This window comes from Eleutherodactylus coqui, chromosome 2 (assembly GCF_035609145.1).
Source record: "Eleutherodactylus coqui strain aEleCoq1 chromosome 2, aEleCoq1.hap1, whole genome shotgun sequence".
Lineage (NCBI taxonomy): Eukaryota > Metazoa > Chordata > Amphibia > Anura > Eleutherodactylidae > Eleutherodactylus > Eleutherodactylus coqui.
In genome coordinates, this window is record NC_089838.1 from 2,442,686 (window position 1) to 2,458,408 (window position 15,723).

The 15,723-nt window shown below is 44.3% G+C and overlaps 1 protein-coding gene across 1 annotated transcript in view; it reads right to left on the reverse strand.

The window, feature by feature from the left end:
- Positions 1 to 10,259: 10,259 nt before the first annotated feature.
- Positions 10,260 to 15,723, reverse strand: part of LARGE1 (LARGE xylosyl- and glucuronyltransferase 1) — a 446,230-nt gene continuing 440,766 nt past the window's right edge. Inside the window, exon 15 of the mRNA XM_066590172.1 lies at positions 10,260 to 15,124. Coding sequence (XP_066446269.1) covers positions 14,927 to 15,124 — 198 coding nt within the window. The 3' untranslated portion in view covers positions 10,260 to 14,926. The remainder of the gene's footprint in view (positions 15,125 to 15,723) is intronic.

Below are 15,723 nucleotides of genomic sequence, written 5' to 3' on the forward strand. Positions count from 1 at the left end.
AAGAAAGTCGCATATTTTTTGCGCAAGTCGCTATTTGTGACTTTCCTTCTTTGTGTGCCGGTCCCAACACTTTTCTTAAAAGTGGGCGGGGCTTGGATGTCCAACGGACTTATCGAACATTTAGCCCAGAAACCTGGGTGTACTCGGCGTACATTTCTGAGAATGCGCACAGAGGTTCCGGGCTGCGTGTCACACGTGACGAGGCGTGTATTCTGTATTCTGTGCTCCAGGGGATGTAGCACTAAGCCCAGCGTCGGACATGCTTTATCAAGTGGGGGCTCCGTCTCACTAGAGTGGGTTCCGACGCTTGTGAAACTACAACTCCCAGCATATCCAGACTGCTCACAGACGCAGATCATCCACCACTAAGAGGAAATAGCGGGATGTGATTTCGCACACACTTCTGCCTCTGCCCCCACGCAGCTCTTACTAATGTGCCCACACTCTGGCATTGGGACAGACCCTGTGTCTGTGGGTGACGTGGGCGAGGTTGGCTAATGTCATGTCACCAAGTGGCAACGGCTGCAACGTTCTCACAAACCAAACATCTAGAGAGCGAAATATGAAGTTATCCGAAACAAAGAGGACAAATATCACTTTATCTATCTATCTATCTCCTATCTATCTATCTATCTCCTATCTATCTATCTATCTGCTATCTATCTCATATCTATCTATCTCATATCTATCTATCTATCTATCTATCTATCTATCTATCTATCTATCTATCTCTCATATCTATCTATCTATCTCATATCTATCTATTTATCTATTATCTATCTATCTATCTATTTCCTATCTATCTATCCATCTCCTATCTATCTATCTATCCATCTCCTATCTATCTATCTATCTATCTCCTATCTATCTATCTATCTCCTATCTATCTATCTATCTATCCATCTCCTATCTATCTATTTATCTATCTATCTATCTATCTCCTATCTATCTCATATCTATCTATCTCCTATCTATCTCCTATCTATCTATCTATCTCCTATCTATCTATCTATCTCCTATCTATCTATCTATCTATCTATCTATCTATCTATCTATCTATCTATCTATCTATCTCCTATCTATCTATCTATCTATCTATCTATCTATCTCATATCTATCTATCTAATATCTATCTATCTATCTCATATCTATCTATCTTATATCTATCTATCTACTATTTGTCTATCTAACTTTCTACTATTTATCTATCTTCTATCTATTGCATATGTATCTATCTTCTATCTATCTCATATCTATCTCCTATCTATCTATCTATCTATCTATTTATCTATCCATCTAATATTTATCTATCTAACTTTCTCCTATCTATCTCCTATCTATTTATCTATCTATCTATCTATTTATCTCATATCTCTCTATTTTATATCTATTTATCTCATATCAATCTATCTATCTATCTCATATCAATCTCTCTCTCTCTCTGTCTATCTATCTATCTATCTATCTCATATCAATCTCTCTCTCTCTCTATCTATCTATCTATCTATCTATCTATCTATCTATCTCATATCAATCTCTATCTGTCTATCTTATATTTATTTCTCTATCTATCAATCTTATATCTATTTATCTTCTATCTTTCTATCTATCTATCTCATATCTATCTATCTCACATCTATATCTATCTATCTATCTATGCATCTATCTATCTATCATCTATCTATCTATCTATCTATCTATCTATCTCATATCTATTTATCTCACATCTATATCTCTCTATCTATGCATCTATCTATCTAGTATTTATCTATCTATCTCATATCTATCTATGTATCTATCTCATATCTATCTCCTATCTATCTCATATCTATCTATCTATCTATTTCCTACATCTATCTATCTCCTATCTATCTATCTTCTATCTATCTATCTCCTACCTATCTCCTACCTATCTATCTCCTATCTATCTATCTCCTATCTATCTATCTATTTATCTCATATCTCTCTATTTTATATCTATCTATCTATCTATCTATCTCATATCAATCTCTATCTATCTTTCTATCTATTTCCTATATCTATCTATCTATCTCCTATCTATCTATCTATCTATCTATCTCCTATCTATCTATTTATCTATCTGTCTCCTATCTATCTATCTCCTATCTATCTCCTATCTATCTATCTATCTCCTATCTATCTCCTATCTATCTCATATCTATCTATCTATCTATCTATCTCCTATCTATCTCATATCTATCTATCTTTCTATCTATTTCCTATATCTATCTATCTATCTCCTATCTATCTCATATCTATCTATCTATCTTTCTATCTATTTCCTATATCTATCTATCTAGCTATCTATCTATCTATCTATCTCCCATCTATCTATCTATCTATCTATCTATCTGTCTCCTATCTATCTATCTCCTATCTATCTATCTCCTATCTATCTATCTATCTATCTATCTATCTCCTATCTATCTATCTATCTATATTCTATCTATCTATCTATCCCCTATCTATCTATCTCCTATCTATCTATCTATCTATCTATCTATCTATCTATCTATCTCCTATCTATCTATCTATCTATCTATCTCCTATCTATCTATCTATCTCCTATCTATCTATCTCCTATCTATCTATCTATCTATCTATCTCCTATCTATCTCCTATCTATCTATCTCCTATCTATCCTCTATCTATCTATCTATCTCCTATCTGTCCCAAATCTATCTATCTCCTATCTATCTATCTATCTATCTATCTATCTATCTATCTATCTCCTATCTATCTATCTCCTATCTATCTATCTCCTATCTATCTATCTCCTATCTATCTCCTATCTATCTCCTATCTATCTATCTATCTATCTCCTATCTATCTATCTCCTATCTATCTATCTATCTATCTATCTATCTATCTCCTATCTATCTATCTCCTATCTATCTCCTATCTATCTCCTATCTATCTCCTATCTATCTCCTATCTATCTATCTATCTATCTATCTCCTATCTATCTATCTATCTCCTATCTATCTATCTATCTATCTATCTATCTATCTATCTATCTATCTCATATCTATCTATCTATCTCCTATCTATCCCAAATCTATCTATCTCCTATCTATCTATCTCCTATCTATCTATCTCCTATCTATCTATCTCATATCTATCTATCTATCTATCTATCTCCTATCTATCTATCTATCTCCTATCTATCTATCTATCTATCTCCTATCTATCTATCTCCTATCTGTCTATCTATCTATCTATCTATCTCCTATCTATCTATCTATCTCCTATCTCCTATCTATCTCCTATCTATCTCATATCTATCTCCTATCTATCTATCTATCTCCTATCTATCTATCTATCTCCTATCTATCTATCTATCTCCTATCTATCTATCTATCTATCTATCTCCTATCTATCTATCTATCTATCTATCTATCTATCTATCTATCTATCTTTCTCCTACAAAGTAAAATCGAACTAACATTTTACAAACCTTTTGTGAATCTTTAATTGTTCTGCAAAAAACATTATTATCTGCGGTGAAATATCACAATCTGCTGCTGTAAACTAGTTGATTGCTTTGTGTAACTGCAGAATAGCGCTTCGTGTGACACAATGTTTAGAAGCAGCGTCACCTGCTGATATAGAAACGGACAGATTTACCATCCAGCAGTCCATAACACGGTGACAGCGAATCAGAACGCTGCGTTGCCGGCGACGGATCTGTGACGTCTCTGCTGGACGGTATAAACAGTAAAACAAGGGCCTGCGGCGTAAATAAATGCTGGCGGCTTTGTACGGTAATTGGACTTCAGATCAGCGTGCGTAACTGACCGTGAAATCGGACGAGACGGTGGCGATGGCGACGACGGAAGGGCTCTAATCTGCCTTACATTTATAAGGGCTCTAATCTGCCTTACATCTATATAGACAGAATTCAGATACAATCAGAGACTTCTGATGATTTTATTGGAATTTATATACAGGCTGAAATGTAAGAGGCGCGAGACGCAGTCTGTGATTACCGCCAAAACGGCCCCTGAACGACCGTATTAATTATTAACGGCCTCATTAGGAGATGGCACTGAGCGCTAATCCATTATTCACACCGTGGCGGAGTTAGATGTCGGCAGGACTAAGGAAGAGTGAATGAGCGGACGCGGCGGCCACGTGAATGAGGGGAATGGGGGGCACAATCCAACGGAAGGCGTGTACTGTATTTTGTTCTATCGTCTGCTGCCATCTTGTGGGAAAATCATGTATTGCATTTGGAAATGCAAAGTAAGGCAGCTGTCACATGTAGGCGTATTCAAGATGTCCTGTATACCAAACCTTGGCGTACAAAAGTTACAAATTATGGGGCACTCCATTACTTTCGACTTTAAGCCTTTTTACACCGTAAACGCGTCCAGCGAGAAAATGATGGACGAGAATTCGCTCGTTTGCCATTGATCGCATCTTTTATACTGACATAAAGTTTGTCTTTGCTCAGCAGAAATTAAAGCGGTATAAATGGGAAATTGTCAAACCTTTTGAAGATGTGATCATGGCCAGCAAACAGTCCGGGAACGATTCGGTGAGTGGTCTCAAAAGTGAACATAAATGCCCATTTATCGGCATGTGTCAAAGGCGATTGGGCGAACGCTCACCATGCGCTATACACTCACTTGTCTCTTGCTTTCCTTCAATTTATCTTTACATGTAAACCCATCAAAAGTCAATGCTGCTCCAGATAAGAAGGTTGCATGTCGCCATCTGGTGGTAGATAGCAGAATTGTAGCTATCGCCATTCTATTGGATTGGGGGGAATAAAGTTTCTCCTCGAGGAAAGCGCCAAGTTGGCATAGAGAGTCTTATATAGGCCATGGGCCATGCAATGCTCCCTGGAAAAAGGATGCAAATAGGGGATTCACAGCGCCACCTATGAGAAATAGTCCAACTTTGGGCAAAAGTACACAAATTTTACATGCACTGAAATTATCGCAGTGCATTGTTCATATGTACAGCGGCAGAAGGCGGTCACAGCCGGGTAATGCCATCTATAAGGTTATTTGTATCGGGCTTCCTCCTTAGTGTAGCAGAATGAATACGACCTTATGGCACAAAGTGTGTCTAGGGACTGGCGGGAGGCGGTATATCACCTGGTGCCCTCCTCTATGCCCGGCTGCTGGGGATCTACGTTGCTCAAGGACGGCCTCGCCACTCCTTAGACTGCCCAATGCACACAGAGTTGCCATTCGGCTGGAGAACCACCGACTCAGCCGCTCATTTACTCTAGAGCCCGGTGCCGGCATTTACTTCTTACTGGCCATATTGATGTCTGGTAATCACCTCCAGCCGGGCAGCAACCATATCAAGCGCTGTAACTTGCCTTGAGTCTCAGCGTCCGCGCTGCGTACACTATGTGCAGACGGCAGTGGGGGATCTTCTCTGAGCGATGCCACAGCGTCCTAGTCGGAGCTTCAAGTTGAGTTATAGCGCTGCATATGGTTGCTGCTTGGCCAAAGGTCCAGGGGTGGGAAGGGCAGCTAGAGTAGGCCCTATTGCATCTGGGGCCACTAAGGGGAGTACTATTACTGCTTGGGCTACTAAGGGGGCCCTATTAGTAATGGGGACACAAAAGGGTCCCTGTTACTACTGGAACCACAAAAGGTGGCCTTATTATCACTGGGAGCACTAAAGAGGGATGTATTGGAATTGGGGCCACTGAGAGAGGGCATTATTGCTATTAGGGCCACTAAGGGGGGCACCATTACAACTGTGGACTTTGAAGTGGGCCCTATATTAATGGGGCCACTAAGGGGTGGCACTATTATGGCTGGGGCCTCTAAAGAGAGCCCTATTACTATTAGGGCAACTAAGAGGGGGCGCTATTACTACTGAAGCTACTGAGAGGAAGCATCCAGGAAGCTATGGCCACCAATGGGGGCTCCATTACTGCTGGGGCCACTAAAGGGGGCACTATTACTATTGTAACTACTAAGGGGGGCACTATTATTCTTTGGACCAGTAAAGGGGCCCTATTACTTCTAGGCACACTCTCAATGGGTGGCCCTATTACTACTTGGAGCCACTAATGACGGTTCTATTACCAATGGGGCCACTAAGAGGGGGTACCATTACTATTACTAAAAGTGGCCCTATCACTACTGCGGCCACTAGAATAACGGAAGTAAAAACATACGTTGTGGTAAGCCACGCCCCTAAACCACGGCTCCTTTTAACATAGCCAATATTTCCCTGTGGCAACCCTAGATTCACACTGAGCACTTGTGATGCATCTCATGAGCAGCACTGGCCAATCTAAAAGCCGCATCTAGTGTCTGACTACAGCGGCCCAGTGTCCGTCGGGTAATAAGAAGACCAATGTCGTCTTCACCACAGAGCGCCCCCAGGAACCAGCAGATCTCTGGCAGTATGGCCATAGAGGGCAGCACCAAGTTATATAATACCCCACTCTTGGTCCCTGGGTAAATCTTCAGGACTGGAGGGTGACTTTAAGACCCTCTTACATGGGTGAAGGATTTAGCATGAATATGCTGGCGATCAGCAGACACGCCAACATTGTCTGATTCATGCCCGCACATCAGGGGGATGCCTTGTAATCAGGGGGATGTCCTGCGATAAAACCTTTCTGCATGGCGATAATCATAGTAGCAGTCGGCAACATATCATTAACCCTCCGCCATCGGCAACGATCGGCACGCTATTGCTTGATCAGCATTGTGATACCAGCAGGGAATCGGCCGGTGTAGAAGGGCCTATAGTAATGACAATGCAGAAAACGAGAACTCATGGATCGCATAGGACGATGGCGGACTGCTGTTATCACAGAGCCTGCTAGCAAAACTCTGACGGGTCCCCACCCCACATGGGGGCTCCGCCTCTATCCTGTGCCGAGTCATTTCATCATATAGGGGTATAGATCTGAGGAGAGCTGTTTCTATGACGTGATAAATGATATAATTCTTAATGCCTGCAGCCACCACTAGAGGGAGCTCTTTGCATGTAAATTCATACAGCTGTCATTGCACTCATTGGACGTTGTATATATCTGCATGTAGTGAGCTCCCTCTTGTGGTGGCTGCAGGTAGTGGCAATAATTTACCAAACTAAGGACTCTCTCAAGCGGGCCAATATGGGTTACACGTCTGAAGATCGCTTGTGTAATTTACAGTGCAAATAAGTCCCTGTGAGCCCTAATAGATACTATCTGCTCGTCTCTTATCACTCATCGGGGCTTGATCTCCACAGGTGGCATTATGGGTAATGGTCGCACCCGTGGTTCAGGTTTGTTTTCGAATTCATGCATCTTCTTAGTGCTGCAGAAGTTGAAGACATTTCTGGGCCCTGGTGCCTGAGGACTCCAACTCGCCTCTGCTACATCAGTGCACAAGCAGTGTAAGATGGGGCTAGTGCCGAACTGTGATGTAATATCAGTGTAGCCTCACCGCATACATAAAGGATGGCGCTGTTAACCACAAGTTATGGGGACACTCTGACTGCCATTATTGGGATGGCATGGTTCATTGTGCTTGGCACTGTACCGGGGGCACTATCTGGCACTGGTTACATATGGATTGGTGCTGTTGCCAGGCCACTCTAGGTGGTACTTTTTAAGTGGCATCAAGACACAAATAATTGGTATGCAAATGAGAGATGGAAAAATATCTGTGCAGCGCCAGCTGCTGGAAGGTAGCTTCCCTATAAATCAATGTGGGGAAGCTACTTTCCAATAGGTGGCGCTGCAGAGACATGTTTCCATCTATTATTTGCATATTATTTCCCAGCATTGCATAGCCTATACGTCACCTGATGCCAACTTGTTGGTCTCCACAAGGAGAAACGGTACCCCTCACCCCAGACAAATAATGGGGGGCACTTTTGATAGAGTGCTATGGGACCATTAATGGGGCCCTCGCCGGCTATTACTACTCACAGGAATTAAGAAGGAATATCCAGCGTTGAACAAATCATTTATTGGAGGACTTTTAAATCCGGGCAGCGACATCCCAAGTGCCAACGCATGGCAGAATGTCCTTATTCGTCGCCGTTCATTGGACCATCCTGGCATAATTAATGCAGACACTCCGGCTGGGAACTTCCATGGACCACTCTGGATGCCATCTTGGGGGCATGGGCAGTATTCAAGAGCAGCGATTATGTATGCAGGGTCTCTGCCGTCTAATACTTCAGCATTTTCCCCCCAAGATCTGTTTGCTGTCAATGAATGGAAAGCTTCTTGTTTACATTCAGAGGCTGAAAACCTGCATAGAGCCAATACGTCTCACAGCTGAGGGTTTGTTAACATTGCATCCAGTCTAGACAATCTTCAGCTAGGGTAATGGGTACCGGTCATCGCCTGTGAGCACCACAGACAAAGTTATGACGGCCATAGGACAGGTCCGAGGAGTCTGGGGATGTACCCGACCCTCCAGTCCTGCACTGGTGGAAGTCGGTCTCATCTTAGCAGGCTGCGCACGCACCTACTGTTCTCTATGGGAGTGCATGATATCCGCTGACTTACACGGGGGGCAGCGCAGAAGCCGCGAGTCAGGAAAGTATGCAAAGTTACTTTATGGTGCAGAATGCACGAAACACAAAACGGGAGCGCTAATCCGTTTGTTTGTGTCGGATACAAATCCCCAGTTCTGGGCCAATCATAGAGCAGCTTTCATCTGTTATTCCGCTGAGATAAAATGAAAGCTGCGCTGTGATTGGTTGCTTTGGGCACCAAAAACTGTTTATTACTGTGTGTTGATTTCCTGTTAGACAGAGGTGATACATGAGGGCCGACGGATCATTATCCACACGGACATCCAAAGCGGCATTAGGAAGGGTGGGCCAAAGATTGGCGGCTCCAGCAGGGTTAGACGGGGCAAGAAGCCGTCTGGAAACACCTCAGTCTGACTCTTCTAGTGGGAATTACTTGTTGGAAACAACCAGAATACTAAATCGAGTCCATAGACTCCATCGGTGGAAGCAAATTTGGGGGTTGCTGCATTAAAATTCAAGGAAAAGCAAAAAAATGCAAATAAGGTTGCCATGACAACAGTTTCTTTTAGCCTCTAACCTCTGCGGGTGGAGATTATACTGCGGACCGAATGTCCTGTCACCTGATCGCTCCAACAGACACTGACAAATATAGGACAGGTTCCCTTTAAGACATTAGCAGCACACATCTCTCCTGTGCTGATAGTTTGTTACAATGTATCAGGCTGCAGTCAAGACTCTCAGAGGATTGTCCACACTGGATCCACCGATTGGGCAACGTTTTAGCTCTTCAGTCTCTGGCTGTAAACAAGAATATTCTCATTCACTGACAGAAAACAGAGATCTTAATCTCTTCTGGTGAGCAATATTACACATAGTTACCACAACATCCAAATGCTACCAGGCTACTAGGGGGCACAGTGCTGGGCATGGCTGGTCCGATGGGCGTCTCTGCTGAACTGATTCTTGCAGTAGTGCTACTCTGCAGGCCATATAATAGCATTGTTATTACATGTGGTTGGCCCTAGGGGGCGCTACAAGTACACGTGTGCATGCTCTAGTTATCCAGTTCTTTTCAGCATTGGAATCGTGTAATAGGCAGCTTAAAGGGGCTGTTCATTTGTAAATTAGTGATAGGCCATCAATTCAGGGGCGTAACTATAGAGGGTGCAGGGGATGCGGTTGCACCCGGGCCCAGGAGCCTTAGGGGGCCCATAAGGCCTCTCTTCTCTATATACGGAGCCCAGTATTATGAAAAAAGCATTATAGTTGGGGACTCTGTTACAGATTTTGCAGCGGGGCCCAAATGCTTGAAGTTACGCCTCTGCATCAATTAGTAGATCAGCGAGCATCTGCTGCCCGGGATCCGTGCCGATCAGCTCTGACTTCTACAACTGCAGTGAAAGCAGAGCTGCCTGCTTCCTGTACAAATCAGCTCGGTGCACACTTGATTAGTGGGAGTCCTGAGCGGCAGACCCCTCCATTCTTCTATGATAGGTCATAAATAATTAACAACTGGACCGCCCCTTTAATGACACACATTTGTGCAATTCAGTATCACCATTGCTGTACTGTTCCCACTGTTTACACTGCTGAGCAGCTCCTCGGGGGCGGGGCTTTCGTGTGAATGACTGCTCAGATCTCTGGTCCTGTATTGGGAGCTCCCAGTGCCGTATATGTAAGTTTCCATTGATCTCCCGCATATGGACAGACACGGCCCAAGATGAGACTACATGCAGACGCGGTCGGTCAGGCACAGAAGCAATGAGCGCAACATGAGATTATTTCACAATTTTATTGCACAACTGAAAATAAACAAATGTTCTTGAATTTATTTACACGCCATTTCCTCCGGAGATGCTGCGAACGCATTCACACATGACAACCGTCTCAAAGGCAAAGCCGCTATGTTGCCCGTAGCAGCCAATCAGATTATGTTTCACTTTTTTTTCTACGGCAGGTTAAACAATAAGACAAGGGCTCTGATTGGTTCCTGGAGGCAACAAGGACGGCCTCTTCTCTGACGGGGCCCGTGTTTCTCTTCTCATTTGTGGACTGTCTGCGAGATACAAGGTTGCATTTACACGTTACGGTTGTATGCTGAATCGCAACAAAAACTGTGATTTTGCATCAGTTTGTGAAAACTGCGCCAAAAAACACAATATGACGGCAACACGGGAATGCAACCAAACTTGGGAGTAAAATAAAGAATTTCACTTTTTTGCTTTTGCGCAAATAATAATGATCACAATGCATCAGGCCTTGTGACTCCAAACTGGATCATGTGACCTGGTTACCCGTAGCAACCAGAGTTCAGCTTTCATCTTCTAAACTGCGTAGGGGACGTGAGACTTTGGCGCAGATTTACTTAAGAATTTGCGCCAGAAATCTGGCAGAGAAAAGTGGTATATTTTGGTGTAAAAAAGTGCAAGTTTTTGCTAGTGGCTCCTCCCTTTTTTAAAAACAAGGGCAAGACTTAGCATTAAGGAGCATGGCTGCTTGCGACCCCATCACATTTGGCACAGATGCGCCAAGTTAATAGGTGGCGCGCGCCTCCTAATACTTTTTGTACAATTCCTGCCAGTAAATTAGGGTCTATCTATTTTGCCCTGGATGCCAGGATTTTGGCGCCTAAAAGACGTAATTTTGGCATATGCCCCAAAACTGCCACTTTTAGGGTATTTTTGCTGCTCCCCACCACTTTCCCGTATAGTTGGTGGGGCCTGGCAGTCACTTCTAGTATAATCTACACCTACTTCAGCTCGGACCGGTGTAGGTGCCACCAGATGAGACAAATATATGGAGGGGTTTGCGTCCCTTATTGTCGCTTGTAGGGGGACCCAAAGTTACCTGGACGCTGAGTGAAATGCTGCTGAAAGTAAACAGGCTGTTTGGGTCAAAGTGGAGGAGGTGCTCGAAGTAACCAATCAGATTCTGTCTTACATTTTCTCAGTACTTGTGCTGATTGGCTGCTATGATTAAGTCTTCCATTCACTTCTTAATGCCCAAAAATCAGAATCACTTAAAGGAGTTTTTCTATCCCAAAATGCATTTCTTGACATTTTATTCCCGTATTAATGTTTGCCCCAATGAATGACCAGGTACCTTTTTTTTCTCAGTTTCTCGGACCCCATCATGACCCTCCTAGCGCAGACCCCTTTCCACGGTTCCGCCCAACGCCAACCTGTGGCCACCAAACCCAGCATGCACTGTGCCTGGTTCAGAGGACGTCCTTGTCCCACCCAGCAGTCCTACGGAGTCCAACTGCGTACTTCTGGCCCCGTCGTACTTGATGACGCTCCCTAGGACCAGGCTGGTCACCGGGCAGGACGTCACCGGAGCTACAAATAATTACAGCTGATCTGCATTATATGGCTGGAATCAAAAGAATGGTGCGTGTATCATGTATGATCAGTCACAGAGTCGGATGGCAAGGCTAATGGCCCAGGAAACGCCTTAATGGTAATTGGTTGCCATGGGCAACAAGGCCGCTCTTCCTCCGATACTATTTCACTACGGGGCCCGTTACCCGCCCATACACTAACTGCAGATTACTGGACTGTGTTGATGTGAACGGAAATGAAGACTTGTCACACAAACTTATCTCACCGGCAAAGATAATTGCAGATTTCTGTCACCATGGCAAAATAAGCCATAAAAAACGAACACAAATGTGAGACGTCAAGAAAGAAACGAGAGCAACAGAAAAAAGTTACACATTAAATGGGAGAAAAGAGGGCGTTAAGATCTCGGGGGCGATGGTTGAGGCTAATGACGAGCTTAGAACCAGAGCTTCTCACGTTGGCCGGACACTTTGGGCGTTCTGGTGGGCACTGTGAAGTGAGGGCCCCGTAAGGAACATAAAATAGGGCCCCGCCTGTCCATGTGTGCCCTCCAAGGCATGAGGCCACTTATCTCACTACCACTATAGATATAACAGGAGGATTTGGCCTAAAAAAAAAAAAAAATGGGCGTTTAGGAGACGGTAAAGGTTGGCCAAACCTTCCCTCATAAACATGAACATTTGGTTCTGCTAAATGGGAACGGAGATAAATGGATCCCATGAACCCTGGTGCCCCTTATCTCTAGGGTAAAGGGGTTGTCCAGGGAAGGGGTGTTGGAAGCTCCACTTCCTTCCCCGTTCCAACATCGAGTCCAGTGGTATGGACCTCTCGGAACATCATCGCATGGTGGCGGGCTGGATGCTCTTCGCAGGGAAGGGGGCTGACGGCTGGGCCATTTACATAGACCAAACATCTTGAACAAGTGTTCATTAGAACATTCGTCGATGATCAGCAGATGAACAAGGAAACGTCAACCAAGAGCCCATCTCTTTGATCGACGCTCATTTAAAATACCTGATTGACCATTCATGTAAACTTCTCATTAGTTATTGAGCTGGACAGCTAACCCCCTTGCGATAATGTCACAGGAAGTGGAACCGGTGTTGGAACCTGGCCGGCAGTGGAGATTCCAACACCGCTGTATTGGCTATTTCTCTTCCCAGGACAACCCCTTTAAAATCCAACTTGTCCAACCCTTATCTCCTCCGCTGGGAGACATTGTAGGATCATTAGGCTGGCCATAAACATTAATGTTGGTTGAACCCACCAAGCATTATTGGCTGTCCAGCTAATGTGTATGGTGGCCTTCCAACTCTCCATGATGGCAGTGGACATAAGGAATGGAGAGCTGGATTTCAACATGCTTGATCCTTTAGTTCTTAGGAAGATAAGTTGCCACTAGAGGTCTCTGGCAGTGGCTTACTCCCCTCTCCCCGAGCAGGTGCCTGGGGTTGTCAGGGGAGGTAGCTGTTGGCATGAATGAGCATTCAGCCGACAGTTATCTAAAACGTATTGCCAGCTTGCGTCTGTCCTCATGCACCGTAGCTTATTGGTGGATCCTGACAAACATTTTGGGATCCGCTCACAAATATCAGCAAAAAAGGTAGAAAATTATATATATATATATATATATTGCTCCGGATCAATGGAGAGCCAGAGGGTGCTGGTTTATGTAACCCTGACTGAACGAAACATGTACAGAGCCACTACACCATTCTAGCAACTTCTTGAGTTGCTCCTCAAGATCTTGAAGACATCTTTCCTTTTCGTTCAAATTGACTTTTACCCCATCTAGTCAAATTAGGTTGGGATTTTTTGTACTATATGGATGCCTATAGGATGCAGAATGTCACGCACGTCATGTGGATCTACTATATATGTCGGATGAGAACAGAACAGCATGTTGTAGTCTTTCCTCGGTCTCCGAGCGTCGCCTTCCATTGGTTACCAAGCAGCCGCCGACTGCAGGTCTTAGTGCATTAGACGTAATGTTCTTTTTGTAAACATGACAATTAATACTGAACGGTAAAAAATAGTGGAAAAATCCATTGGGTTCTTCTAACTCATCCGTCTTCACAAACGTCCATCAACACTCCCTTGGGTGGGATGGAACTTTCCACGGCGCCATCTTTCTATTGTATCGAATCCCTGGGAAGTATTAGCCCGCCTTTCCATGCACGCATTCTTCTCGAGTTCGGCCGGCGTGGACAATGGAGCTTGCTCCAAGACGAAAGTCCAGTAAGACATTGCATAGTAATGTTGTTCTGGGCTTTCCGGGAACGCACGGAGCTATGAATTTCCTGAAAATGAACATGCCGCAGTATAAATGGCAAAGCCCTAGAGATGTCCGAGCGCATCAATGTCTTCCAGGCCGCTCAGGGGACCGTCACTAATTACAGAGAGGATAAAAATGACAGCTGAAGAAGGAACAGGCCGGCTCTTCACGCCAAGAACAAAAGGCGTCTTAGTCTTACGGGCATAGAGTCTTCTGTTGTCCAAGGAAGATGCCACCACCGGGAGAGGCTCGGCATGGTGATATAGTGTGTCACGTTCACATTCAACCATCACAGTCGCTCGCTCTCGCCCCGCCTCCTTGGAGATGGCAGAGTGTGAAGAGTTCTTCATTTCTTTTATACAGCGATGAATACAATACAAAAATAGAAAGAAATGCCCTTTGGATCTTTACATTGTCAACACTGCTACTTTTGATTTTCTTTTTACATTTTTTTTTTTGGGTGAAACGAGATTTCACACCAAGTCCCTCATTTCTGCCCCCCGGTAGGCAAGTTGCGAAACAGTGCATCGCCCCGAGATGGGTCTTGTTTGAACCCATAAATACTTTTCTGTGGTCATGGTGGACCACCATTTAAGCTTTGTTCTGTAGCACCAGAGGAGAAGTCCTCTGACCTTTCTATCTACCTGGATCCTCATCCGTTATGTTCTCTGCTCTGATGATTGTTGGAGTCAGGAGGGGAAGAAGGGACAATAGGTAAAAGTTCCTCGAAGGACCACAGTCTCCAACCAAGCATGGATGGTTGATGGCACACTGTTGAGGTCTTCCTCAGATGTTAGGCACATCCAAACCCTTCCGTTCCCAGGTCTCGTTAGCTATTGTTCTCTGCAGTGAGGTATTTGAGAGCTGTGAATCCGTAACGTCGGGACATGTCTTGTTGGAATTCCTCCTTCAACGTTTTCAGGCAAATTCGATATTGCTTGTTTGAGCGGAACTTTGTGATGTCAAAGCTCGGGGCGTGCGGCATGTGGATCATGTAGGCGTTTGGCAGCACGGTGAATTCATATTCCTACAGGAAGAAGAAGAAAAATCAGAAATGGTCACAGGCAACAATAAGGCCTCCTGTCCACGGGCGATATTTCACTGCGTTACCTGTGGAGATAATCCGCACACGGGTAACACAATGAACATTTCCCATAGAATAACTATGGAAAGTGCAGCCCGATGTACACGAGAGGCAAATCACAGCGATTTTCCGCTCGCCTATAAAAATCGCGGTATGCTGCGATTTTCCGCGATGAACCTATCATAATTTATAGGTTCATTGCGGAAAATCACGGTGAGATAATGCTCCCCTGTGGCGTCTCCTGAGGCGGTATATCGCAACGCCGGTGGACAGCCGGCCTAATTCTGTTCATGGGAAGGAGGGAGGTTGTTACTGTTATGTGTGCTGCTGAGACCTGTAGTACAATTGTCTCTAGCAGCACAGCTTCACAGGTGGTCGAGGGTTAATTGAGCTAGCTGGGTGTGGTGAACTCCTGCTAACCAATCCTCTGGGTCTGTCAGTTTTGTGTCAGCTTGCTGTATGACCTGCTATCTGTGTCCTGTGCTGTTACAGCTTTCTGTGTGAATGGTGTCCGGTTCTGCTGGACTCCTGGTTAGTGTAGG